The 26,741-nt window shown below is 57.2% G+C and overlaps 1 protein-coding gene across 1 annotated transcript; it reads right to left on the bottom strand.

Moving 5' to 3' along the window:
- LOC142362438 (maestro heat-like repeat-containing protein family member 2B) lies at positions 1-23,901 on the bottom strand. Its single transcript, XM_075431072.1, has 37 exons — positions 23,580-23,901; positions 16,917-17,027; positions 16,353-16,579; positions 16,057-16,235; positions 15,440-15,545; positions 14,659-14,781; positions 14,045-14,210; positions 13,572-13,670; positions 13,151-13,302; positions 12,743-12,886; positions 12,213-12,305; positions 11,813-11,897; positions 11,588-11,701; positions 11,119-11,192; positions 10,586-10,705; positions 9,509-9,616; positions 9,156-9,324; positions 8,763-8,803; positions 8,345-8,486; positions 7,392-7,444; positions 6,877-6,984; positions 6,514-6,633; positions 6,215-6,337; positions 5,963-6,085; positions 5,755-5,916; positions 5,405-5,527; positions 5,283-5,336; positions 5,082-5,149; positions 4,602-4,731; positions 4,401-4,496; positions 3,828-3,932; positions 3,493-3,616; positions 2,445-2,554; positions 1,855-2,007; positions 882-1,027; positions 489-651; positions 1-198 (listed from the first exon to the last, which is right to left on the bottom strand). Exons 1-37 carry the CDS (start codon positions 23,899-23,901, stop codon positions 1-3), a joined length of 4,734 nt encoding a protein of 1,577 aa, XP_075287187.1.
- Between the last annotated feature and the right edge of the window lie 2,840 nt (positions 23,902-26,741).

Raw genomic sequence — 26,741 nt, 5'->3', positions numbered from 1 at the left:
TTACCTGCAAGGCTTCTCCTCAGCGATCCCGCACTCGAGGAAAAGCTCTCTCCAGGTGCTCAGGGGAGAAAGCGATCTCTCCTCACCCAGTGTTTCACTGGCCCACCTCAGGAGGCTGGGAAGCAGGTCGGGAAGCAGCCGCTTGAGCTCCTCTGTGCTCCCCAGAGCTAGCACCACCTCGGAGATGGCATGGGTGATCTACAGAGGAACATGACGGAGAACCACCTGGTCAGGCAAGGCCTTTTCCACCAGCCTGGTTCCCCGCCTGCCTTGGGCAGGGTGCTTACTCTCCACAATCATCACTTCTGCAACAGCCTTGTGCCTCAGGAGCACAAAACTGTCCCCGCTCCCCACACCGCAGGCCGGCCCAGCACAGCGCCCTGGGAGTCTCCACGGGCATCCACAAAGGGCACCCGACTCCCTCGCGCCGAAGAACGAGTTAGAAAGCAGAAGCGAAGATGCAGAAACGCGTCTGCTGTTGAACGTACCGTCACAGCCTCCAGAGCAGCGCGACGGCTGTGCCGCTCACAAGCAGAGTCCTCATCCTGCAGGCAGTTGTTCCCCACTCGGTTCAGTTTCTCTGCTAAGCACTTCAGGACCCGAGTCCCGATGGTGCTTCTCCCGAGGCTCCTCCACAGCTCCACCGTGTCTCTGTAAGGGAACAGACATTCACCTCTGAGCCTGTACCCTTGCAGTGCTGCAGCGCCCTCAAACCTTCTCCTCGTCTGCAGCGGGGCTTACAACGCTCCACTCGCGGTCCAGACACAAGCACAAGACAGTTCAGGCAGAAAAAAGACCTGCTTCTTAACCACCCCCCACAGCACAAGCAAGCTGCGAGGACTCTCTCTGACTACAGCGAGGGAGGTGGGTAGTGCACGTACCCGTCCATGGGCAGACCCTTCTGGAGGAGACAGCTGATCGCAGGCTCCCGGTGAGAGCAGGTGAGGAAGAACACCGCATGGAAAGAGAAGGGCCTGTGGGGGCTCTTCTCCATGTAGGTGTAAAGGGTCTGCAGGATTTTTGGCATCTGGATGGAAGAATGGGAGAAAGAAGGGCTCGGTGCATCCTTTACCCCTTCCTGCGGGGCCCAGGCACGGTCCTTCAGCACGTGAGCAATGCCTGCTCCCGTGACAGGGAGCCCAGGTCTAGCTCGAAACCTCGCCCCGTTCCACCCTGCCTGACCCTGGCTCATGGCCGGAGCTGAGCGTGCTCTTGGCAGTTGCACACGTGTGGCCTTGCAAGGCCACGTCTCTCCTTGCAGAGGAACCCAGGTCTCCAGGGACATTTTTCCTTGCCTCTACCCTCCTTTCCCAAAGCGCCAACCCCACGCAGAGGACCTTCCCCTGAAGGAAGGAGACTTTGTTTGTTTGGGCCTTTCAAAGGCTGACAGTGGAGAACAGGAGCCATGAAAGGGCAGGCACAGCACCAGGCCAGAGGCTCCCAGCCTCCAAACGGGCGGCAACTGGTGGCTAAAGGGCGGCCACCTCGGAGGCTGGGTAACACCCCAGCCGGGGAAAGCAAAGAGCAGGGTGAAGCGCGTCCCTGGGCAGCGAGGGCTGACAGTGACCTCAGAGGAAGGGCAGGAACGGCAAGGCGAGGCCTCCCAGTGACAGCTGCCTCCCTCATGGCAAGGACCTGGACTATGGGAGACGGCGGACAAGAGGTGCCCGTGTCCTTGTCACCAGACGGAGCGGACACCAGCAGCAGGTGCTAATGCACAACTCCAACCATCAGCAGCCCCTCGGCTCGGCACACCGGCGCTGTTTCTTGAGCCCGTGCCAACTGCACAGGGTGCAGTGCAACAGCCAACAGGAGAAAAGGCAACGTCGAATGGAAAAAAAAGTTCTCCTTTACCTCCGGGACTATTTCCTCGGTGGATTCCACCAGGAAGCGACACACCCACTTCCACACTGCCTTCACACACGTGGGTCTGACATGCCTGAGGCTGTCCAGGACAGCGGTCAGAAAGTCTCTCGCCTGCGCTGGAGGGATGTATTTGCAAATGGCCTGGAGAGAAGTCAGGAACAGAAGAGACTGCATCACAGCTCTGCTCCAGCAATGCGGCAAGGACAGGAAGCTGGACAGGACTGCCAGTGTGGCAGTCATGGAGGGGGTGAGGGCTTGATCCTCCCGCTGTGCACACAGTGCTGTTTACATCTGATGCAGCCAACTGATGGGGAAGCGTCTCCCCCCGTGTTGTTTGCTTACAGACCACAGTTGTGTTCTGACAAGAGCACTCACTCACTCACTCACACACACACACACAGAGGATCTGCTCCAGCATGCCTAAAGGGCAGTCCTGCCCCAAAGCCTCCTCCTGCTTGCTAACAACAGCCGTCCTGGGCAGCTCGCTCCGGAGACAGCACGAGGCTCTGGAGGGGAGCAGGGGGATGTGCAGGAGCCCCGGAGCTGGGCCGCCAGCCCACTGCTTTGGGGCCAGTTACCTTTGCTATTGCGACACCGTTCTCTTTCAGAGTCTCGGGCTCTGGGCTCCTCAGCTCCTCACACAGGCGCCTGATCTCATCTGCCCCAGACACCACCTTCCTGGTCTTGGCTGAAACAAACACCAGGAGAAAAGAGGAGTCATGTCTACGGAAACCCAGCCTCTGGCCCCGGATACTGTTCAAGGAGAACCCAAGTGGTGGCAGCGAAGGCCACAGGGAAAGCCAGGCCCTCCTGAACTCGGTGCAGCAGGGTTTCCTGAGCTCGAGAAGCGGCTGACAAATCCCAGGCTGGAAAGATCCCTCTTCCTCCCTGAACTATTTGCTGGGGCTGCAGGGTTTCAGCAGCCACCGGCTTCTGCTCCCAGCAGCTGTGTCCCTGATTCCCACACAGGCCACCTTCGTCTCTGGGACTCGGGAAAACTCCCTGGGACTTCCCCAGCACATGCAGACCCCGCTGCCTGAAGAGGAAAGGGGTGAAAGACAACCCTTTGCAGCACGCGCCAGGCCTCCTCCCCACCCACTTTGCTCTGGGCAGCAAATTGGCTTCCCCTCTTGTGCTCGGCAGGAGATGTCTTCCCTGGCAGGGGTGAGTTTGGAGACTGCCTGGCTAGCTGCCTGTCTCTCCAGGCTCAAGGGAGCGAGCAAAGGGGAAGGCATCCTCTGAAACATCAGGGACTTCATCCGAGCAAGGTGGCTGACCAGCCTCTGCCTCTCCTGGCATGTGGAGGGGGACAGACGTTGCGGGGGACAGTTCCCAGCGTTGGCGACAATGTCCTGCCCTCAGACAGCAGCAGGGGATGGCCCTGACCACCCACCATCACACGTGCTCCGAGGAGGTGGGACTCAGCCACTCTCTCCCAGGGACCCTTCCTGAGACGGCCAGGGAGGCAGAGGACTTACAAGCTGGGGGCACAAAACCAGCCGAGCACCTTGTCTCCCGCTTCCCTCCCGGGGACGGGGCCGGGCCCTGCAGGATCCCGGTCGTGCCAAGCCAGGAAGGGAGCAAGGATCTGGCTGAGCACAGCTGGGAAGCGCCCGCTCTCCTCACCTTGTATTTGGAGAAGGTAGGCAAGGCAGAGCCACGGCCTCTGGTGGATCGTGGCAACGCAGTCGCAAGTCAGAGTGCCCAGCAGTCCCACCAGGGAGCCGAAGCCATTCCAAGGACATCCTCTCTGCAGGGAAGAGCAGCAGGGAAAGGGTCGCAGGCAGCCCCAGCACCCGCTGGCCTCTGCCGCCCATCCCGCTCCCTGAGTGGCCACTGGCAGAAGGGCTGCCCCGTGATCCCAGAGCCCCGAAACCCAGCACCCGGCCAGGCCGGGCTTTCTTCCGGGGCCATCAATGATGGGGAGGGGGCACAGTGGGACACAGGAGGTCCCTACTCACCATCAGCTCAAATCGCTCCTTGTAAGCTCCCAGCACATGGGCTAAAATCCACAGGGCTCTCTCCCGCTCCCATTCTGTCCCCGAGGTGAGCCAGTCCTTCAGCACCTGGGGCAGGGCACGTCTCTCTTACAACCGGCGTCTTTCTCTCCCCAAGATCTCTCTCCATCTCCCTCCTTCTCTGGCCCCTTCCTGGCGCAGCCCCCAGCCCCACCGAGCACTGGCACTGCGGTCTCCACCGCCCCGCTCTCCCCCACTGCCTCTGCCCTCAGACGGCTCTTGCCTCCCTGCCAGCGGCTCCCCACTCCAGCCTTCGCCCCCGGCTGCTCTCGTCCAGCTCCGGGCTGGCTCCCGGCCTTCCCTCTGGCACGGCCCACTTCTCTGCCTGTCCTGAGGCCACATGGCCGGGGGCTCGCGTCCCCCAGCTCAGCCCCTCGCCCCGCACAAACACACAGCCTCAGAGCGAGGAGCCAAAGCCCTGCTTTCCCATAGCAAAGGTATCCACCTCTTGCCACCCTCTGCAGACTCAATGCCCTGCCCCTCTGACGCTCTCCCTCTTGCCCCAGGGCTACTCACATCGACCACGTCGTCCAAGCTGGTCGAGCTTGCCTCCGCCTCCAGCAGAGTTGCTATGAGGTGGCCCAGATCTTGCATGCATCTGCTGTGCAGAACCTGAAGGCAGGAAAGGAGAGCTGAGGTTCTGCACCATGGGGACGGCCAGGGCACGCTGAGCTGGGAACCTGACCCAGAGGTGGGCAGGCACTGGCCGCTGGGTACCTGAACGTTTACAGCTGCCTTCGCTGCCTGCCTTCCCTTCTGCCTCTCAGGCGGATAGGACACGACACTGTGGCAGCACACTGCCAGCAGCTTCCGATTGTCCTCCTGGCTCAGAAGTGGCCTCAGCTTGCTGGCCAGAGGAAAAATGAAGAGAAAAAAGAAAGCGGATTTACTTGCCCTCTCCAGCGTGCCTCAAAGCACAACTGGGTTCCACCTAATCAAGGGCCCCAAATACAACACCCCCAGCCCACGCCAGCAAGCCCTGCCTTCAGCTCCAGCAACTCCTGCCTCTGCCCAGGCAGTGGGCAAACCCCCACCCCCAGGTTGAGGAACCCCCGGGGCTCCCTTCCTTCGGGAGACCCCCACAATGGGGAACAGCCTCCCGCTCCACAGCCCCAGCAGCTCCCGGCCCCAAGCTCAAGTCACTTGGGCTGGCTGGGGCGCACTGGGAGGCCCCAGAGCCCGGGGAACAGACCTCACCTCAACTTCTCCAGGGGCTGCAACACTCCATGCACCAGGGAGTCCCACGGCTCCCTCTCCAACCAGTCCTGTGAGGCCCAGAGACACAAGCACAGAGTTGGCAGCCCGCAGGGGCACGGGACAGCCCTCCCCTGCTGACAGGCTTTGACAGACTACGCCCCGTCACCCCCATGGATGCCCCAAGGCACCCAAGGGCCCCACCAGCTCGGGACACAGCTCCAGCAGCTCCCACCAAGCCGACAGACCATCGTGCCTCTGGGGAAAGCAGAGCATGGCGCAGCCCCAAACTCCCCTGTCTCACTGCCCCAGCTACAGACACTCACCAGCAGGGTCCACATCACCTTCTGCTTCAAGCCGAGCTCAAAGCTGCCGCAGTCGCCCACAGCCTGGATGGCACTGCTGACCTCAGTGATGCTCTGCACCAAGGCCAGCTTGAGCTGCCAGTCCTGAGGGCAAAGAGAGCAAAGCACCCCTTGAACTCTTGGAAGGGCTGAGGGGTGCAAGAGGAGCATGGGCAGAGGGAACCCGTGGGGGGTTTGCATCTGGATGGGGAGAACAAACCCGTGCTTGGGGGATCTTTAGAAACAGACCCACCATCTCGGTATGCCCCAGCCCCGAGGGGCTGGAGCGAGGGCACCCAGGCAGCCCTGCCCTGCGCACCCCGAGCTCCTACCCTCTCTCTGGCTCCGCAGAGCTGCAGAATGTTGCCCACAATTTCTTTCTCCACGCAGGCGAGCAGCTGCTCCTTGGGTGCACACAGGGCTATGCTGCTGTAGGTGTGCATCAGAGCAGCGCAAGTGGCCTGGGCTCTCTCCTTATTCTGCTGCTGCTGTACCTGTGTCGACAGAGATGCCCCAAGATGTCAGCCCCAGGACTGCCACGGGCTCCTGCGGCAGCTCCTCGTTCAGCCGGGCACCTCCCCGCAGCTCCCCGAGCCGCCAGCTCCGGGGCCGGGAGCTGTTCCCATCCCGCAGCGTGGGTTCTCGCATGGGGATGGGGAGGAGCTGCACCCAGCACAGCTCTCGGGGAGCTCTTACAAGAGGCCTTCTCTAAATGCAGCTGCCGCAGCTTGGGGAGAAGGGGAAATCAAGCCAGAAATGGAAAGCTAAACAGCAAAACCCTGGATCGTTTACCTTCCAGCCCGTGGAAGTCTGACACAGCCAGTCTCCGGTGAAAGCGGAGGAGAACATTGTCACCGTGTCCAAGACCAGGTGGAAGTGGTTCTCGGCAGCACGGGACACAACAGAAATCATGCCCTGCAGCCGCAGAGAAACGAGGAGTCAGCTCCAGCCCAGGCACTCCGCTGTGGCCAGCGACAACGGCCAGGTAGGACGTTGCAGCAAGGGCGAAACGGCAGCAACGGGGAAGTCAAGGAGGCCTGGAGCAGGGCCAGGAGCAGCAGGGGATGCTCAGGACATGGACATCGCCTCACCTGGGCCTCAGGCAGCTCCATAGGGTTCGCCTCCTGAAGGAACCTCAGCACCTCCCCACGGACGTGTCCGAGGTCCCGACAAGCCGCCAGCGCTGTCCCGAGAGCCTTGTAGAGGAACAGCTGAAAGGGAAGAGGCCGAGCCTGAGCTGCAGTCATGGCCCGACCCGTCACAAGAGGGCTGGCCCCAGAAGGGCCCGACTGGCCCTGGGAGCGGGCGAAGCCGGCCATCACGCCGGGCTGTAGCCAGCCGCTGGGGCAGCCCGGGGTGACGCATCTTTTGGGGGAGGGGGAACGGCACGCAGTGGAAACCCCCTGTGTGGGCAGAGCATGGGCACCAGCCCCGGCGCGGGGCAGGGGACATACCTTCTCCCAGGAGCCGGGGACAGAGCTGCCCAGCTGCTGGCTCAGCTCCTGGCTCAGCCCCACGGTCCAGGCCCCGTCTTCGATGGGCTCCAGCGACGCTCGCAGGAACTGTGGGGAACAGGAGAGGACGCGAGTGTTCTCCTGGCCCTGGCCGGGGCCCTTTCCACGCCCCTGTGTCCCGGGACACTGCGCAGGGACAGCTGCCGGGAACGGCAGTCTCTTCCCCCACCCCAGCCAACCCTCTTTTCACCAGCCTCCCTCCTCTCCCAACACCCCCGGCACGCCGGACACCGAGGAGGCGGCCGTGGCCAAGGTGTGTGCTGCAGCGTCCCAGGGCACTGGCCATCAGCTGTGGCGTGTGTGCAGACAGCAGCTCCTCCGAGCGGGCAGGCACTACTGCGGGGGTGCCACGGGGCGTTCTGCAGGTGCCCCCACCGCCCGGTGCCGGCACAGGCAGCCCCGAGCTTCCTCCCACAGCTCAGCGCGCTCCCTCTTCTCCCCCAGGGATGCTGTACCTTCAGCATACGCTCCTCCCAGTCTGCAGAGTCCAGGGAGACCTCGGTTGTTCCTGGAAAGCAGAAGGAAGCAAAACCCTTGCTGCTATTGAAGCTCACAGCCAAGAAGAGCCCAGTAGTCTCCTCTGCGGTCACACGTCCCAAAAGTCCCAGGCCATCAGGCTGGAGAGGGCCTGCGAGCACCTACACCACAGCCCTTGGGAGGCCACAGACACAGGAGGGATCCCAGGGGCATTTGTCAGAGCCACTGAGTCAAGCTGGGGAAGGACGCGCAGACCGCGGCTGATCCCCACTGCCTGACTGCAGCTCCCAGAACAACTTGGACCACTGAGTGCCAGCACACACCGGCAACACCCGTTTTCTCCTGAATCACCCACCACTTTCTGCCCATTTCATAGAATCATAAAATCATAGAATCAAGAAAGTTGGGAAAGACCTCTCAGATCAGCAAGTCCAACCCTCACGCCAACACCACCACACCTGCTCAGCCATGTCCTGAAGTGCCACATCTACCCGTTTTTTGAGCACCTCCAGGGATGGTGACTCCACCACTTCCCTGGGCAGCCTGTTCCAATGCTTCACCAGTCTTTCAGTAAGGAAATTTTTCCTAATAGCCAAACTAAACCTCCCCTGACGCAACCTGAGCCCGTCTGTGGCCCTGGGCACTTGGCCCTCCGAAGCCTGGGAGCTGCAGCCCCTCCAGCAGTACCAGTCCAATCCTTGCCCTGAACCCCCACCAGGACACGGGGGTGCCACCGTGACCTGCTGTCCTAGGGGACACCAACGGCCCCGTCCATCCACTGGGCCATGGCTGCCCCCAGCCTCAGCACTGGCTCCCTGGAAGGCCAAAGGCTGCGGAGCAAGCGCTGAGGAACTGGGCCCCATTCCCCTCCATCACGCTGGGACGCTGCATTTCCCTGCCCCTCGTCCCTCCCTCCCCACCCGCGCTTCACCTTCCAGGTACTGCAGCAGGGGCGGCATCTCGGTGGCCCACACCGCCGCCACGGCCCTGTGGATCCTGCCGTGGAGAGCCTGCAGCAGCCGCAAGGCAGCGGCTGCGCGTTCGCCGGTCTTTTCAGGAGCCGCTGCCAACACCTAGGCGAGGACAGGAGGGAAGGGTCGCTCCTGCCGCCGCAGCCACAGCTTCTCCCGCCACGGAGGGAGGGAGGGAGGGAGGGAGGGAGCTCTGCGGGCGGCCAGCGGCTTCACCAGGGTGCTGCCAGCCCCGAGGAAGGAGGGGGATCCCCGGCGGGCTCAGGCGCGCTGCCTCCTCCTCGGGGGTCCCGGCACTGGCCTCAACAGCATCTCTGCCGTGGGCTCTCCCATCACCCCCGGCCAGGAAAGTTCTTTCCTCAGGGCCGCGCTACTCACCAGCAGTCGAACCAGCAGGGCTTGGGGAGTCGGCAGCCGGGCTGCGGGGAGGAACAAAGGCTGGATGAGCGGACGAGCCCCCGCCGTGCCCTGCCCCTCGCACCTCCGATACCCCCGCACAGGGCTGAGAGCGGCCGTGCTGCCAGGGCGCTGGGCCAGGGGCTCCCGAGGGCTGCCCAGCGGGAGATGAAGGCAGCTCCGGCACGGCCGGGAACAAGCCCCGGCTCCCCAGGAGAGCCAGGTCTCTGCGCCGGGCAAGGGGCAACGCAGGGCAGAGCCCCCCATGCCCAGCAGCAGAGCCTGCCTCTGCCCTTTGGCTCTCCTGCTCAGGGCTGCGGAGGAACACGGAGACACAGACCGGACCGGCCCCCAGCCAAACCCAGCGGCACTCACCAGGGCTCCCATCTTGCTCCGGGGAGTTCACGGCATCGGGCTTCTCTTCTTCCTCGTGCCCCGCTCTCTCCTGCCTCTCCACGAGGGCTCGGAGGCAGCGGGACAGCGGGATCAGCATGCCGCTGTACTGGGCTGGCACCACGTACTCCAGAAGCCTCGGCCACAGGAGCTGCAGAGAAAGACCAGGCAATTCACCACAGCGGCACTTCCACTCCGCTCGCAGACAGAAAGGATGGTTTGCTTTTCCCTGAGCCTCGCGCGCTGCAGCGCACATCGGGGAGAGGTTCAGGGCATGGGGAAAAATGCCCTGAAGGGAAGAAGTGGCCGCTGCAGCGGGGCACAGGGTGGCTTACCTTGGTCATCCCTCTCAGAGAGACGTCCAGCGAGCCCACGATTTCCATGCACAGGGCTTGAAGAGCTTGTTCCTCCGGGTTTTCCCAGGCCAAATGGCCTTCTGCCACCTGCAAGACGCAGTTGCCCAAAGCCCCGTTACTCAGCTCCCAACCGACAAGGCTCAGACATGGCCCTCCCAGTGCTCCTGCAACAGCCTCCCAGGACCACTGACCTCCTGAAGGAGGACAAGGACAGCCAGACCTAGCTCAGGGACCAGTTCCCAGATGCTGGCAAGGACTGGGAAGTCTGCGAGCAGAGAGATGCTGCTAGTCTGCACGGTCCCTCAGGACCCAAATGCTGCTGTCATGCCAGTGCAGCACAGGTGAGGAACGTGCCCTTCAGCGGGGCTCTTCTCACGGCCAGACCTGGTGGCAGCAGGTCCGACGGATGCGGAGTGGAACCCAGCAGCCCCCTCCTGCACCCTGCTCCCGAAGCAGAGCCAGCCCAAGCCCTGCAGCACCGCGACGCACGCGTGTCGAAGATCCTCGGCAAGTCAGCGGGAGGCTCGGCCATCCCCAGCCTTCATCTCCTGGGCACCCAGCTGGAAACGCTCACCGAAGGGACTGCCAAAAGGCCTGTCCCCATGCCAGAAGGGACACGGGCCCCCAAGACTGCTCTCAGACGGGCAGGGCATGCTTTGGAGGGCCCCAGCACAAGAGCCCCACAGAAAGCTCCTCCAGCCAGGCCCACCTCCCTGCACTGGCTGCGTTTTGCTGATCATCCATCAGCATCTAAGGATGGAGGATGTCCCCTCCCTACAAGGTCCCTCCCTTCGGAAGGCAGCTTTGCTCAGCCCGTGGGCTGCACACGCGGTCCCGGGTGGTACGCCCAGGTGCAAACCCACACCACCCACCGACGCCTCCACCGACAGCAGCACAGACACCCATGAGGAGCGGCCATTTGGAGGATGCTCCGATGGCAGTGCCGGCGACGACGGCCCTGCAGTGTGGAGGTCTCCACGGCCAAGGATGCCCGCAGGAGCTCTCAGCACAGCCCAGGCACTGGGCAAAGCCCCGGCTGTCCCGCTCTGCCCTTACCAGTCTGCCCGAGATCCGGCCAAACTCGTTGAAGATGTGCCCCACCACATCCCATTCCTGACAGCTCTGGGAGCCAGAGCTCAGCAGCTCCCTGATGAACTCCACAACTGCTGTCTGCACCTGCCAGGGGAGACCGTGGTTACCACCCTCCTGGTCAACACCTTCGCTTGGGAGCCGCCTTAGTGGCTTGCAGAGAGATGGTGAGGGCATGGCAGCAGCTTTTGCTCCGCAGCTCAGTCACGGACTTTAGCACCTGGCTGCATGTGCATTTGCCCATCCGTTGTGACCTCCCCACCCCAGGCTGCCAGCTCTCCCCAGGGAGGAGACAGCACCCACCACCTGGGCAACGTGCTGTCACCTCCCCAGGCACTCCAACGCTGCCCACGCCAGCAGCAGCATCACCTCTCACCATCAGCTCTCCGGGGAGCACGGTCAGCCCCCAAACTGCCGCTCCTGCTACAGCCTCACCAGGCTCTGCCCCCAGGGAGAGGCTTTCTCTGCCGCCCTGGCAGCCCCTTCCCAAACCAGCTCACCTGGGCACTGGGGTTGCTGCACACCGACCGCACGGCCTCCACCAGCTGCGGCAGCTGCTCTCTTGTTGCAGGGTCTGGAACAGACACGGAGAGGTGCGCACTGAGGCAGAGCCCCCACGGCACAAGGCACCCCTTGAAGCTTCTGAGCTTTTCATACGTTAGCGGGACAGAAAAGCGGGGCCCAAGTCTGACTTCACAGGAGGCAGCAGCGTACCCAGAGCAACTCCGTTTCTAGAGGCACGGCTATTTTATAGGGATCAAAAGCTACGGTAACAGAGAACTAGAGAAATGGCACGGGTACAAGCAGCTCCTGCGCCCACCAGCCCGCCTGTGTCACTGAGCTTGGAGCATCAGCTCAGCTGGGGACCTGCTCTTTGCAGCTCCTTTCGGGTGCAGGTGCACCACTTCCAGCCTCTTCCTGCTCTCAGCCCACCAGCCCCAACCCCCGCCTCGCGTCCCAGGCACTGACCATCAGAGCGGGCCAGTTCTCTCAGCAGGCCCAGAGCTGCCACGCGATAGGCATTGCTCCTGCTGCTCAGCTGGCAGCGCAGAAACGCAATCGTCTCCTCCGGGTAGGTGCGGGCTGCAGAGAAGAAATCACGTTCTGCGTTAGCAGGCAGCTGCCTCCAGCTGCTGAGGACTGGAACAGAGCTGCCACGGCACAGCGGGGCATCGCCCAGCCTCCGCTCCTTACCCAGCAGCACGATGCAGCGGGACAGCACTGCCTTGCGACCCAGGCCAGGCTCTTTGGTCACATCACAGAGCCGTAGGAACAAAGCCTGTTTCAAAGAAATTCACGTCAGCGCAGAAGGGGACTGAAAAGAAGCAGCGCTGCCTGCCCTCCTCTCCCAGAGTCCTGCCACTCGGCCGAGAGGCAAATGGCCCAGGGAGCTGGGCTGCCCCTCGCTCCCCTTCCAGACAGCCAGGACCAGGCCTCTTGCAGCGTGCAGGCACCTCCGTGGCACCGGGATCACAAACCCTGGCGTGCTGCTGGCCTGCGGGAAGGTCCCGGCGGAGGGACGCCCTGCCCTGCCCTGCCCTGCCCGCCGGCAGCCTTTCCCCTCCGCGCAGTCCGGCGTGCGGGCTCCCCTTACCTGGCAGTACACAGCCGAGCTGATGGCCAGAGCCAAGCCCTGGGGGATTGGGCTCTGAAGTCCCTCCAGCGTCTCCAGCAGATAGCTGAGGTTCTGCAAGAGAACGGCGCAGCAAGAGGAGGCTCAAGCCACCTCAAGCCACTTGCGACGGGAGAAACCCAGCACATCTGGGCTAAGGGGAGTCCCTGTCACCAGCTCCCAGGGAAAACCCCAAACCCTCCTGCACGGGGCTTCGTTGCCCTCCCCTCAGAGCAGCATCGGGACTGGACACAGCCCTGGGCATTCGAGCAAAGCTCTTCCCGCACGCACAGCCCCAGGGAGGTGGCAATGCCAGAAGATGAGCCTCACGGATGTGACGCTTGGCTCCCTCCTGGCCCCCCCCTGCATTGCCCTGCTCTTGCCCCAAGAGCGCACGCAAGCCTCAGGCCTCCTCTGCTCTCCCTGGTCCTTCTCAAAGGCCTTCCCAGGTCCTCTGGGCACTCGCACAGACCCACCCGAGCAGCCACGCTGGGCCCCACACGACTCCTCACCTTGGTGACCTGGGAGGTGTCTCGCACCTCCTGATATTGCTGCAGGAGCCAGAGGAACGGCTCCCAGGCATGGTATCCGTGCCGCTCCCCGTGCAGAAGGGCCACCGTCATGGCAGTCACTGCCCCGAGGACAGCCTGCTTGTCCTGGAGAGGGAAAGGAGAAGCCCTGCTGGGAGAGACAGCCTTTGCCCATGCTGCTGCCCCAGCCCTCCCCGAACAAAGGCCCCAGGACTCTGCTGCTTCCCCCCAGGGAGCCCCCAGACACAGGGCGGCAGGCTCCCGGCTTGGGGGGCTTCCTCGCCCAGACTGCTCCCTCTCCACCCTGCTCGCACCCCGCCGCGCACAGATGGGCCCGCTGACGTGGACATGCCCGCTGCGGCCCCAGGCATGGAAAGCAGCACTTCTCACCTCTTCCTCCTCGCAGTGCAGCAAATTCGCCACAACGTAGCGGAAGACCGGGTAAATGTCTCGGCACAGCCGCGCTTCCCGACTGCGAGGGAAGGGGCACTGCTCCCGGCTGCAGAAGTATGCGGTGACCCCTTTCGACCACTGCTCCACAACTGCACCAGGACAAAGGAGAAGGGAGCACATGACAGTCTGCAGCAGGGAGGGGACCTCTGTGCAGTGCCGCTGTGTCCTGCCCACCGCAACGTCCCAGGTTCCCCCTGCTCCTTCTACACACTCACAGCGCTTTGGGATCGCCAAGGCCTGACCTCACCGGGGGCTGACGCCCACCACGTTCCCTCGGAGACCGCACGGAGCCATCAAAGGCCACCCCTGCCCCGGCAACCCCGGCCAAGGAGCTGCTCACCACTACCCTAACACTCACCGCTGCAGAAGGTGCGCAGGATCCGGCCGCTCCCCACCTGGCTCAGCATGGCGCGCAGGGCCAACAGCGTCATTCCCACAAAGGGGATGCACTGCAGGGCTGCGGAGAAGGCAGGGACAGAGGGACCGAGGGTCAGCGAGAGACACGGGAGACTGGGGTCAATCTCTGGCAAGGCTGGGGCTGCCGGGCCATGCCAGAGGGCATGGGGAGGGCTGCATTCCCCAAGGGGGACACAGCAGGGAAGCTCTCTGGGGAAACAGGGAGGACAGTGGGGGGCACAGACCCCACGCGTTTCTCTCCAGTGGGTTCCCACCCTCCAGGAACCGAGCTGCTGGCCAGCCCTGGCATGCAGCGGGGAGGCTTGGCAATTTCATAGCCCCCCAGCCCAACACAGAGCATTTAGGAAGGGGGAGGATCCCTGCTGCCCACTATCGCAGACCCCGACCCAAACCGGGAGGCCAAGGGTGCCGTACCGTAGCTGCGGGACAGTTTGCCTAGGGTGAGGAGCACAAACTCCTCCGGAACCTTCCCCATGGCCTTCAGGTGTCTCTGGAGCTCCGACATGACAAAGTGGAAGTGGGAGCGGGCCAGAGCCACCAGGACATCGCTAGCAGCCGTCTTCATGTCGTCTGTCACACCCTGGAAAAGCACCACAGGTTCAGCACTCCTGAGGAAACGGCTGAGGCACTCGCACAGGCTGAACGCCCCTGTCTCCCGTGCAAGTCCCCTTGCTGCAGTTGTGCTCGGGCCAGGGCGTCCGCTGCCTCTTGTACCCCGGGGCAGGCGAGCAGCTTCTCAGGGAGACGAGGGACACTTCTCCCCGGCACAGCCCTGTGCTGCTGCCTCCTCTCCCTCTCTGCGGAGATGCTGGGAACAAACTGTCGCAGACTCCAGACCCTCCCCCGTGGGGCCTCTCCATGGGGCTGCTGGGTGCCCAAGGTTCTTCATCAAGCCAGGAGGAACAACCTTGAGCTGAACCCAGCTTGGTGGGAATAACCGAGGAACATCTCTGCGCTGCTCTTTATTTCCCCAAAACCCAGGGGCGTAGGCAGGCTGCTTTGGTGGCCTTGGAAGAGAACAAGCTCACCTGGGCTGCCCGCATGTCGCTGGATGCCTCTGCTATCAGGCGGTTCACGATGCCGCCCGGCAAACGGCCATCGTCTCCCTGCAAGACGCTCTCCAGCTCCCGGTATATCTCCACTCGGTCACCCTGAGGACAGACCAAAGGGGAGGGAGCGATGAGACTTGGGACTTGCTTTGTCCTCGTTCCCGGCGAGCCACGAGAGAGACCTGCTGCCCCACAAATCATCTGTGTGCCACGGGCACGAGGGACCAGCTGCAGGCATCGCTCAGGACAGACACAGCCAAGAGCAAGATCTCCTGTGGCACCTCCGACACCAACAGAGAGCCAGGCAGGGAGACCAACTCCACCAGGGTAAGAGGCCATGCAGGAGCCCAGAAAGCCATTCCCGAGGCCGGGGAATGGCGGAGGTCAGAGGGAGAGCGCCAGACGAGGCAGGGGAAAGTGTGGGAATGAGACCATGCCCCGAGGAGGGGAAGCCACGAGCACCCTGCACCTTGGGGCCCCGGCGCTGGGACAGTTCCCGAACCAAAGCTAAGGAGGGGCCTTGGGTAAAGGCGCTGCAGAGATGCTGGGGGTTACGCCAGACGCTTTGCCTTGCCCAGGAGAGCGCTGTGAGCTCCCAGGGAAAGGAGGGAGCCAGGGAGCAGTGGCATTAGTCCAGCTTGAGCGGCAGGGACGAAGCGCCTGCGGGAGGGCAGAGGTGCCGTCAGGCGAGATCCCCCTCTGCCGCTGTGCCGGGGAAGCCAGGGGCAGGGAGGGGGGCCCTCAAGCCCCCTGGCCTCACCTCATGGTCTTGCAGATGCTTTAGCAAAGTCCCCACGACCTCCAAGGCAGTGACGGCCACAGGGACAGTCTCCTTCTCCCTGCCTCCATCCTCAGGATGCTCAGGTCTGCACTGGACACAGCAGCACGAGCAGAAGGCTGGAAGAAAAGAAAGAAATGGTTCGCAGGCTGCAGGGCTTCCAAGCAGGGAGGGGTGAGGATCTTCACAGCCTCCCCCAGCACTCACCGCCCGTCCTGTGCTGTGGTGGCAAGAGGACAGTCAGTGGGATGAGGGGAGGGAGCCTTCCCCCCACTGCAGCGCCACTGGGAAGAACACAGTGGGAGACTGGGCCCAGTGCCAGCACAGCAGTGGGGACCCCGAGCTGGGCAGGGGATGGACGTGGGGCCCTGCCCCATGGGAGAGGAACAGGAGGGCTGGGCAGCCCCAGCTGCCCCACGGAGGGCAGGCAGAGGATGGAGCCAGAGCGCTCTCGGAGGTGCCCGGCAGCAGAATGAGAGGTGGCGGGAACGCAGCCCCCAGCACCCACCCGGGATGGGGACGCAGCCCCCAGCACCCACCCGGGACGGGGATGCAGCCCCCAGCAGGCAGCAGCCCCCAGCCTCCCCCCGGCCTCTCACCTCGGAGTGCTCGGAGCGCTCTCCTCATCATCCTGGCAGCAGGATCCCCTGGAGGGACACACAGCTCTCTCCAGGTCCTCCTCCCGCGAATGCCACCAGAAACTGGGGCAGCACCAGCTCCCGGGGGCAGGTATGGGGCCCGGCCATTGTGACCGTGCTGCAGGGCGCGGCACCTCACACTGTGACACGGGGACACAACAGCTGGGGACACACCGTGGGCCGAGGACCGGACATGGCAGCATCCCAGGGACCCCCTCCCCGGCCCAGAAACGTGGGATTGCCCCATTCTCCCTCACTTGAACTCGCTCGTGGTCCTCCAACAGTTTTGGCAATGACTTTCTCCCCACAGCCCTTCCCAGCCCCGTCCCCAATCCACGTCGCCCTCCAGGGACCCCAGGCAACGTGGTCTCAACGGGACTGACCTGGCCTTTTCCCTCTGCGTTTTCTCTCCCTGGTTTTCTCCAAAGAGGAGGCTCTTGCTTGTGTCCGTGGGTGCCCTCCCCTGCACCTCCTCCTTCACTCGCTGGTGAAGATTGAGGCAAAAGACTCGTTGAGTCCCTCAGCCTTCTCTCCATCCCAGGTACCCAGGTCTCCTGTGTCCTTCCAGAGAGGGCCCACACTTTCCCTAGTCTTCCTTTTATCACTGACATACCTAGAGAAGCTTTTCTTGCTGCCCTTGGCACCCCTGCCCAGATTTAATCCTGTCAGGGCTTGAACTTTCCTAGCCAGATCCCTGGCTGCTCGGGCAATTTCTCTGTATTCCTCCCAGGCTACCTGCCCTTGCTGCCACCCTCTCTAGGCTTCCTTTTTCTGCTTCAGTTTGTCCAGGAGCTCCTTGTTCATCCACGGAGGCCTCCTGCCGTTTCTGGGTGACTTCTCTGTTGGGATGCATCGCTCCTGAGCTTGCAGGAGGTCATCCTTGAATGTTAAAATGAGCTTTCTTGGGCCCCTGTTCCCACCAGGGCTTTGTCCTGATGCCGTGAAAAGCCGGAATTGAAGACTCAATAGTCGGCAGACTATTAAGCAGGTATTCTTTACTGCGGCGCCGCGCACACGGGGGATCTCTCCTCCAAACGCGTGCACCGAAGAGACACAGTTACTAGGTATTTATGCTATGTTAACATACATATTCCTTACATTTCCAAGAAATGTTTATCATAGTAATGGCTTTTCCGAGAATTCATTAATATATGGTAATGTCCATCGCACATGTTTGTTTGGCGTCTCTGGGCAGGGGTCTTCAGATTATCCTGCAGCCTCCTTATCTCTGTAGTTTGCATACCTGTTCTCCCAAGGCCCAGGCGCCTAAAGGGATTATTCAGGAGTCCCTTGTCTTGCAACCGTCCCAATATTCACAAAGAACCAAGACTTGTTTCTGACCACCTGAAGTGATAACATCCCCTACACGTTACATTTGTTACATTTACAGTTATCAATCCCTCCTTTTCTTTTGAGGATTTGTAGCTAGAAAGCTATGAATCCTCACATTTCTATTTTGTAGGTATTATTTTCAAATTCCTGTAGTCCTTCATGCCAAGGCTCTGGGAAAAGTATTTTCCAGTTTCTACTTGGTGCCTAATCTTGTTCCTTTTCCAGTCACTGTATGTCTCAACTGAGGCCTGACAACACCAAAGGAAACATTTGAGAGGCATGCAAACAAGTATTCCCAAAACCACCAGTGTGATCATTCCCATGAATAATTGTTTCAACCACTCTAAATTGGGGAGCCAAGAGGTTAAATTTTGTTCCCCTACTTACAAGTGGGTTGTCTTCCCGTTTGGCTTGTCTCCATGATGTTCTTAATATGCCTTTAGGTATTTGGGACTGATTATATATTCGGTCCTGGCTAACTAGATGACCTATGGTACACATTCCCTTCCAACCCGCAGGGAGCTGCTTTCTGCTAATGCCATCACCACATAGCCACCAATACCCGTCGGGTATATTTACAGGGCCCGTCAGTGGCTGTGAGATTTGCTCTGTAAAATGTTCCACGGTTTACCCAGCCAATTGGTACATTCCTAAAATAATCCCAGTTCAAGGGGCTATAGGTTTCTAATTGGGTGCTGTTACAAAAATCTATATATATCGCGCCTGTCCCTTTCAAATCCCAAGTTCCTACTTCTACTGTAGTTTTGTTGATCAAATAATCATTCCACCCATCTCTGCAAGTACAATTTTTGTGTGTATGGAAGGGGGTCAGCACGAACAAGTGTTGGATCTTGCTTTCCATAGGCAGCTATTATTGCTGACCAATATCTGGGTGTTGTTATCTAATATCTGTAGGTCACATCTTGGTCCAGTCATGTAGTTCGAGTTGTCATGATCGCAGTATCCTAAAAAGCCTAGGTTTAACAAAGTTACCGCCGCAATCATAGTTTCAAACCGCCAGCCTTTTCGACCATCCATCCTGGTTTAGGAGCCTTCTTCACTCGGGAATAATGGATCCAGGCCGGTTGTTCTCTAATCTTGATTGCAGTGAAGGTAGTCAGCAACACCTGGTAAGGTCCATTCCACTTCTCTCTCAGTGGATCACCTGAAAAATTCTCTTAACATAAACCCAATCTCCAGGGCTAAATGGATGGATCGAGTGATCTACCCCTTTAGCCCTGGTACCCAAAACATTTTTACTAATCCTTTCTAATTGTTTTCCTAAGGATATAACATAATTCTGTAGATACTGATTTCCCAACTGGTTCAAATCTTCCCCCTGATATTTAGCCTGATATGGTCTCCCATACAGTATCTCAAAAGGGCTCAAATTTTCTTTGGCCCTAGGTTTTACACGTATCCAAAGTAGTGCAATAGGCAATGCTTGGTACCAATATAGATTCGCTTCTTGGCATATTTTTGCATCTTTTCTACTTGCCCACTGGCTTGTGGTCTGTAGGGCGTATGTAACTGCCAATTGATTCCTAACAGTTTGCTGACCTGTTGCACTACTTCTGCACAAAAATGCGTCCCCCTATCTGAGGAGATAATTGTCGGTACCCCAAATCGAGGTATTATTTCATTTAATAATACCTTAGTTACTTCCCTTGCTTTATTTGTTCTACAAGGGAATGCTTCTGGCCAACCTGAAAAGGTATCCGTAAGTACTAATAAGTACCTGTACCCTCCTTTTCTTGGAAGTTCAGAGAAATCAATTTGCCAATGCTGTCCCGGTATACTTCCCTTCCCAATACTTCCTAACTGTACCTGGTTACCTGTATTGGGGTTATTTTTAAACATGTTTCCCATTGTTGGGTTACTTGTCAGACTGTAGTATACAAATTGTTCCCTATTAATTTCTGATTTAAAAATTTATACAGGGAGTCCGCTCCCCAGTGTGTCCTATTGTGTTCTTCTTTAACCACCCCCCATATCTGTTTAGCAGGGATTATAATTCTGCCATCACTTAAGTAGGCCCACCCCTGGGATGGAACTTGGCCCCCTAATCCCTCTATTAATTCTTCATCAGCTTTAGAGTACTCAACATTTTCTTGGTCACTCAGGTTTCTATTTCTATAATCTGGAATTAAGGCTAAAATCTCTTACATTCTCTCTGCTGCCTGTTTAGCTTCAGAGTCAGCCAACCTGTTACCTCTTTCCTGGTCAGTGTTACCCTTCAGGTGTCCTCGGCAGTGCATGATGGCAACTTTTGCTGGTAGTTGAACAGCTTCTAATAGTCGAAGGATTTCCTCAGCATATATAATGTGCTTCCCTTGCGCAGTTAGTAGTCCTCGCTCCTTCCAAATTGTCCCATGAGTGTGGACAACTCCAAAGGCATATTTGGAATCTGTCCATATGTTTATCTTTTTCCTTTTGTTAACTCCAGAGCCCTAGTTAGGGCAACAGTTTCAGCCTTTTGAGCTGATGTTCCAGCAGGTAGTGACTGAGACTAAACTACTTCGTCTGCTGTTGTCACCGCATACCTGGCCTTTCGAATACCTTGTCCGACAATGCTGCTTCCATCCGTGAACCAGGAGTCCTGTGCATCTTCCAGGGGTTCCTCTTTCAGATCTGGTCTGCTGGAGTACACAGTCTCTATGGTTTCTAAGCAATCATGTACCGATGGTTCAGAGATTGACCCGCTGAGAAAAGAAGCTGGGTTTGTAATATTAGTTACTACAATATTAATATCATCTGATTCAATCAGAATGGCCTGGTATTGTAGAAATCGGGATGGGGAAAGCCAGTGGTTCCCTTTTTTGTTCCAGTACAGCTGATACTGTGTGAGATCGGTACTGTGATCTTTTGCCCAAGGTGAATTTTCGGGCTTCCTGAACAGTCAAGACCACCGCCGCCACAGCTTGCAGACATCCTGGCCATCCTTTGCTTACTCCATCCAGCTGTTTAGCAAAATAGGCCACAGCTCTTTTCTAGGGTCCCAGTTGTTGAGCTAGGATCCCCAGAGCTATGCCTTGTGTCTCATAAGAAAACAGCCAAAAGGGTTTAGTAACACCAGGCAGGCCCAGAACCGGGACCTTCATTAGATCCTTCTTAAGTGTCTGAAATGCATTTTGAGCTTCTTTGGACCAGATCAATCAGGTGGGGTTGTTTTTCAAAAGTTCACATAAGGGTCTCACTATTATTCCATAATTATAAATTCATAACCAGCACCAACCTGTCAGTCCCAGAAAGGTCCTGAGCTCTTTTACCGTCTGACGGAGGGGAGTCCTGCAGATGGCTTCATTCTGTTCTGTTCCTAGTTCTCTTTGTCCAGACAGCTTGCATCCAAGGTAGGTTACCCATTGCCGCACCATCTGAGCTTCCTGTTGAGAGACTTGATACCCATTTAATCTCAAAAAGTTTAACAAACTGATAGTCCACTGTATACAGTCAGGTTTTGTTTCAGTTGCTATTAATGTACTGTAAAAGGGTTCCATCACTGGAGGAAGGGTTCCATGCTTCAAGTTCTCATGCTAGTTGATTTCTCAAGATTGTTGGGCTATGCTTAAAACCTTGGGGTAACACTGTCCAGGCAAGCTGGGGTTTTTTTTTACCCATGGTAGGATTTTCCCACTCAAATGCAAATAAATTCAGATTTTCTTTGGCTAAAGGCAGACAGAAGAATGCATCCTTTAAATCCAATACCGTAAACCATACTTGCTACCACAGGGTGTATGCCCCTAACAATATTATTCACTTCTCTTAAATCCTGTACTACCCAGTAAGTTCCACCTGGTTTTTTTTTGTTTTTTTTTTTTACTGGTAACACAGGAGTATTGTATTCTGATTCACACTCCACTAGTAGTCCATACTGTAAAAAGTTACCTTGTTTCCCCTCTTTTTCATTTCGTTTTTCTGTTGCTTAACTTCTAAGAACTTTGCTTTTTTTTTTTCTTTCTTCATTTAGAGCAGCAGCTAGCAAAGCAGCTTGTAACTTGATACCTTTCTGTTCTAATCACTTTACACAACCCTTCGGAAAATCCAGAGGGGTTTTCCTTTTGGGTTTTTTTTGGTTTTTTCTTTTTTCAATACCGCGTTAAACTTTTCATCTCCTATACTTTTTAATTGTCCACAAGACAACATCAATTCTAACAACATATCATAATTCAATTAATTGTTTCCTTGTGAGGGGATCACCTCCCTCCGAAGCTCATGTTACAATAAAATAACTTCTCAACTTCTCCACCAATCGGTTAACACAACACACAAACACACACACACACACACACAACCTAGAAGCGATCTTTTAAAATCCTTCTGTTTACAAACTGTATCACCTAAGTAGAACAATATATACATGCAAACCACTTCAGTTAACATGTTTATATACATAGAGCTCTTTCAAAACAATATATACAGTATATTTAATACATACCCCAAAACCAGAGTCCCTAAATGATCGATCAATGCCAAATAACTAGAGAACTTGTAACCCCACAATATATACCAACTTGTATTTTAAAACCAATCCCCAAATTCCCAACTCAGTTCCTAAATCATGCCGATTTTCTTTAAGCAAACCAAACCCCATACATTATTAAGATGTTGTTGAGTGAGGGGTCTCCCCCTGCTTTTCCCAATGTTGCCGTCTAGATCCTGGGAGAGGCTCTCAAAATCCCCCCCACGGGAAGACCCTGCACTGATACTTAAGAAATCATAAACCACGGCCCCGAAGACTCAGAGTTCAAATACAACAGTCCCAAGTCAAAAACCGGAAATCAGCAGAACATACCAAACGTACGTGGTGGTTTTTTTTCTTTTTTTTTTCCTTCACCATTTTTTTCTCTCTTTTTTTTTTTCTTTTTTTTTTTGACTTATTTGTCTTTCACACAGAGGCTTCATACACAGTCACACAAGCTTTCCAATGTGCTAGAAGACATTCTAAGGGGCTTTTCTTTAAAATACCACTGCTTTGCTGTGCCCCATTTTACTTTGTTGATTCTGTACCTCTGTTAGTCTTTATCTTAACAATTTTAATCTGTCGTCCCCTTCTGTCCCGCTCTGACCACGTTCCAAAAATGTCACAATTAATATTCTGGTCACAAGAAAAGAGGTTCACCGTGCAAGGTGTTTTTTTTTTTTTTGGTTTTACGATGCCTGATGGGTATGTTAACAAGCCAGTATCCGAGATATCCGATATCCGAGTTCAATACCAACAAATCCGTATCGCCAGAAGTACAACTTAAGCGGGTTTCCTAAGCGTACCATACCGAATGTACGTTATTACAGAAGTACAAAGCTTAACCCATGCTTGTACCAACGCACAATTACCAAAAGCACGTTATTACAGAAGTGCAAAGCTTAACCCGTGCCTGCACCAACGTACCAAGACGTACACCCTCAGGCACTAGTAGCCTGGTGTACAGCGCTCAGCGTAGGACGTCTCCTACAACTTACGAGAACTCTCCAAATGACCGGTCTCACATACCAAAACAGAGAAAGAAAGTAAAAAAAAGAATACCTTTACTCGTTTAGATGGTCCTTGTCTGCTCCCGCAGTGATCCGAGTGAGGCAAGGAGTCCCTCCGGGAAATCCCAGGGGTACCCTAGGGAGTCCTGTTCTCAGCGGGTCCTGCAGCCGAGCAGAGCGGGTCCCATCTGGGGTGCCAGAAATGATGCCGTGAAAAGCCAGAATTGAAGACTCAATGGTCGGCAGACTATTAAGCAGGTATTCTTTATGGCGGCGCCAGGCACACGGGGGATCTCTCCTCCAAACGTGTGCACCAAAGAGACACAGTTACTAGGTATTTATGCTGTGTTATCATACATATTCCTTACATTTCCAAGAAATGTTTATCATAGTAATGGCTTTTCCGAGAATTCATTAATATATGGTAATGTCCATCGCACATGTTTGTTTGGCGTCTCTGGGCAGGGGTCTTCAGATTATCCTGCAGCCTCCTTATCTCTGTAGTTTGCATACCTGTTCTCCCAAGGCCCAGGCGCCTAAAGGGATTATTCAGGAGTCCCTTGTCTTGCAACCGTCCCAATATTCACAAAGAACCAAGACTTGTTTCTGACCACCTGAAGTGATAACATCCCCTACATGTTACATTTGTTACATTTACAGTTATCAGTCCCATGGTACTCTACTGAGCAGGTCCCTGAAGAGACCAAAGTCAGCTCTCCTCCAGTCCAGGGTAATGAGCTTGCTGTGCGCCCTCCTTGCTGCCCCAAGGATCTCGAACTCCACCATTTCACAGTCACTGCAGCCAAGGCCGCCCTTGAGCTCCACTTTCTCCACCAGCCCCTCCCTGCTGCTGAGAACAAGGGCCAGCACAGCACCTCTCCCCGGGGGCTCCTCTGTCACGTGCAGAAGAAACTCATCGTCAACGTGGTCCAGGAACCTCCTGGACTGCTTCTGCCCTGCTGTGTTGTACCACCAGCAGATATTGGGGTGGCTGAAGTCCCCCATGAGGACCAGGGCTTGTCAGCGTGAGGCTGCTCCTATCTGCCCGCAGAGGGCCTCACCTGGTCGGTCTTCCTGGGCTGGTGGCCTGTAGCAGACCCCCACATTATCATGTCATCTGTCCCTGCCCTGCCTTTAATCCTGACCAATGAGCTCTCCGTTGGCTCCTCATCCATCCCCAGGCAGAGCTCCATGCACTCCAGCTGGTCACTGCCATAGAGGGCAACACACCCCCCCCCTCCCCCATCTGCCCTGCCTGTCCTTGCTAAAGAGCCTGTGTCCTTCCATCCCAACGCTCCCACTCCACTCACAGGAGCCATCCCACCACGTCTCCATGATGCCAGCCAGATCACAGCCCTGCAGGCATGCGCATGTCTCCAGCTCCTCTTGTTTATTGCCCATGCTTCGTGCGCTTGCCCAGAGGCATTTCAGTTGGGCTCTGTGTCCCCCACGGGTGTTTGAGCCACAGCAACCCTCCAGCAACTTCCGAGATGCAAAACCTGCAAGGCAGATCCACCCCCTCAGCTTCCAGTGCGAGACACAAAGCCCTCAGCTGGCACTGTGCCGCTGAGCCAGGCTGTTCCAGACCCTTGGGATGGCAACCGAGGTGCCCACTGAGCGCAAAGAGCAATGGGATCATCCGGACCTGGGGAAGGCACGGTCCAGGACACAGAACACAGACGGAAGCTGCAGCTGCCCCGCCCGGACGCACGCATCCCCTGGAAGGGACCGCATGCCCTCTCTCTGCCCAAACCTGCCAGGAGCAGGGAGCTGGACTCAAAGATCCTCGTGGGACCCTTCCAGCCTGAGGTATTCTATGATCCCCCTTTCTGCCTCTGCTCAGAAACAAGACAAAGTTCAGCCTGAAGCCCCGAGCTAACAGGCTTGGTTCACCTTCAGAGAGGACCTACTCACAAAGCAGAGGGCACATTTTCCTGCTCTGAAACTGAAGAGCTCCTGCAGTCCCAAGGGAGGGCAGAAAATAAATCACAGTCAGCAAATTACAGTTATGAAATTTGCAAGGCAACCTTCGTTTTGTCGGGTTAAAGGGAAATGTGTTCTCAAGCCAAAACCTAGGTGGAAATCCAAAGAGCCACATCCTCTCAAGACACATGGCCACATCACACCTGAATTAAGTCAGTTTCAGCTAGAAGAAAGCTTAGGAACTGCCACTCCCTGCTCCTGATCTTGTGCAAATGTGGAAACAAAAGACACCACACAGGGCATAAAAGCACCTAACTGGTATCTAATGTCACCCATCTGCTTCTTTGGGGCACTCCTAGGGACACCACGTTGCTTGCAGCATTAGGTGTCAAGAGACTGTATATAATAAAAGGAAAAGGAAAAAACAAACTTCCAAGAAGATGCTGAAAGGACACTGGTTTTGTCAAGTTCCCCTACAATGATTTAAAGCCAGAACAAAATCATGGCAACAACAAAACCCTCTTCCTGATTGTGATGGAGAACATGGAGGAGCTGTAAATGCAGAGTAGTATCACAGACAGGTGCAGAGGAGCCCAGGACTTGGAAAAGGCAAACAGGGCTGTCAAAACAGCCCGAGCCGAGTTCGCTGAAGTAAGCTTTTCTAGCTAACTGCCCGGGCAAGGGGATGGAGCGCACGCTTACAAAACCTGCAGACCCCACCAGTCTGGCCAGGTGGAAGAGAAGCTACAGAGCAGAGCCGCTTCTCAGAGGCTGGAGAAATGGGTTGAACAGCAAGGTCTACGGTTCTGCTATGAAGTTAGACCCAGGCAAATATAATATTTTGCCCGTCGGAGGGAGTAACCCCCCATGCCAGGGCTGGCCAGCTGGCTGGGGAACAGCTTTGCAAAAATGGGCTGGGGGTCCTGGTGGGCAACGAGTCCAAGAGATTGCAGCCAGCTGCACCCTGGGCTTATTCACAGGAGCATAAGCAGCAGGTGGAGGGAGGTGATCATTCCCCTTTAGTCAGCTGCTTCCTCGATGATGTTTCTCTGGGGCCAAAGGCATTGGAGAGTGAAGCAGGTCCAGGCTCCATCCAAGTGTGGCTTGTGTGTTGGTGGAGATGGTGCCCGCACCACTGGGGACAGAAGCCCCAAGCCGGGTCACAGGCTGCTGCTGTGCAAGCTCCCCTCCGCTTGGGACACACACTGGGGCAGACCAGAAGGAGACCAACGCACAGGGAAGCTCCACTTCCAACACCATCAGCAATTTATTAACCCGTCAGCCAAGCAACTTCCAGTTCTGACAATGAAATGTGAATGCCCAACCGCACCACGGCCTGAACACAGGCACCTGCTGCGCTGGGGGAAGGCTGGAGCCCAGGCACCGGGGCTGTGCCCTGACGCTCACCACCGCAGTGCTTTCCGCCTCACTTTCCCCTTTTCCTAAGTGGGAACGATGCTGGTGACTTCACCGGCGAGGCTGTGGGAAGCCAGGTGCCTCCAGCCGGGGGACAGAACGCTAAGGAAACTGAGCAAAGCACTCCTTTTTCCCATCTGCCTGGGGGAGGACTGGTGCCCCTCCCCTCCTGGCACAGGCTCCAGGACAGAGAGCACTTCAAAGGCAGTCGCTGGCACCCCCAGCACAGAGGCCGGCTGAGCAGGGATTGCGCAGTGCACCCCATCACGGTGCTGGGCACAGGGGAGGCCCCAGATCCCACACTCCTGCTGCAGACAGCCAACCCGGACAGCACGAGGGGAAGATCAAGGGAAGATCAAGGCAGCCCCCAACACCCCCACTCATCCCCCGGCTGCCCTCCTTTCCACCCCCTTCGAACTGCTGTGTCCCTCAGTTCGTCCCACCCTGCTCCCAGTGTCCCCTACTCCACCCAGTGCCTCCCTTTCCCCCTGCTACCCCCACACTGT

Source organism: Opisthocomus hoazin, chromosome 9 (genome assembly GCF_030867145.1).
Source record: "Opisthocomus hoazin isolate bOpiHoa1 chromosome 9, bOpiHoa1.hap1, whole genome shotgun sequence".
Lineage (NCBI taxonomy): Eukaryota > Metazoa > Chordata > Aves > Opisthocomiformes > Opisthocomidae > Opisthocomus > Opisthocomus hoazin.
This window is presented reverse-complemented; position numbering and strand designations above follow the sequence as displayed.

Excerpts from the sequence above, each read along its gene's own strand:
- LOC142362438 (XM_075431072.1), bottom strand. The coding sequence starts at position 23,901 with ATGGGGGACTTCAGCCACCCCAATATCTGCTGGTGGTACAACACAGCA. Across the intron at positions 5,150-5,282 it reads TGGAGCTGTGTCCCGAGCTG|GACTGGTTGGAGAGGGAGCC; the intron begins GTGGGGCCCTTG and ends TGGGCCTCACAG. Across the intron at positions 4,497-4,601 it reads AGGCAGCTGTAAACGTTCAG|GTTCTGCACAGCAGATGCAT; the intron begins GTACCCAGCGGC and ends TCCTGCCTTCAG.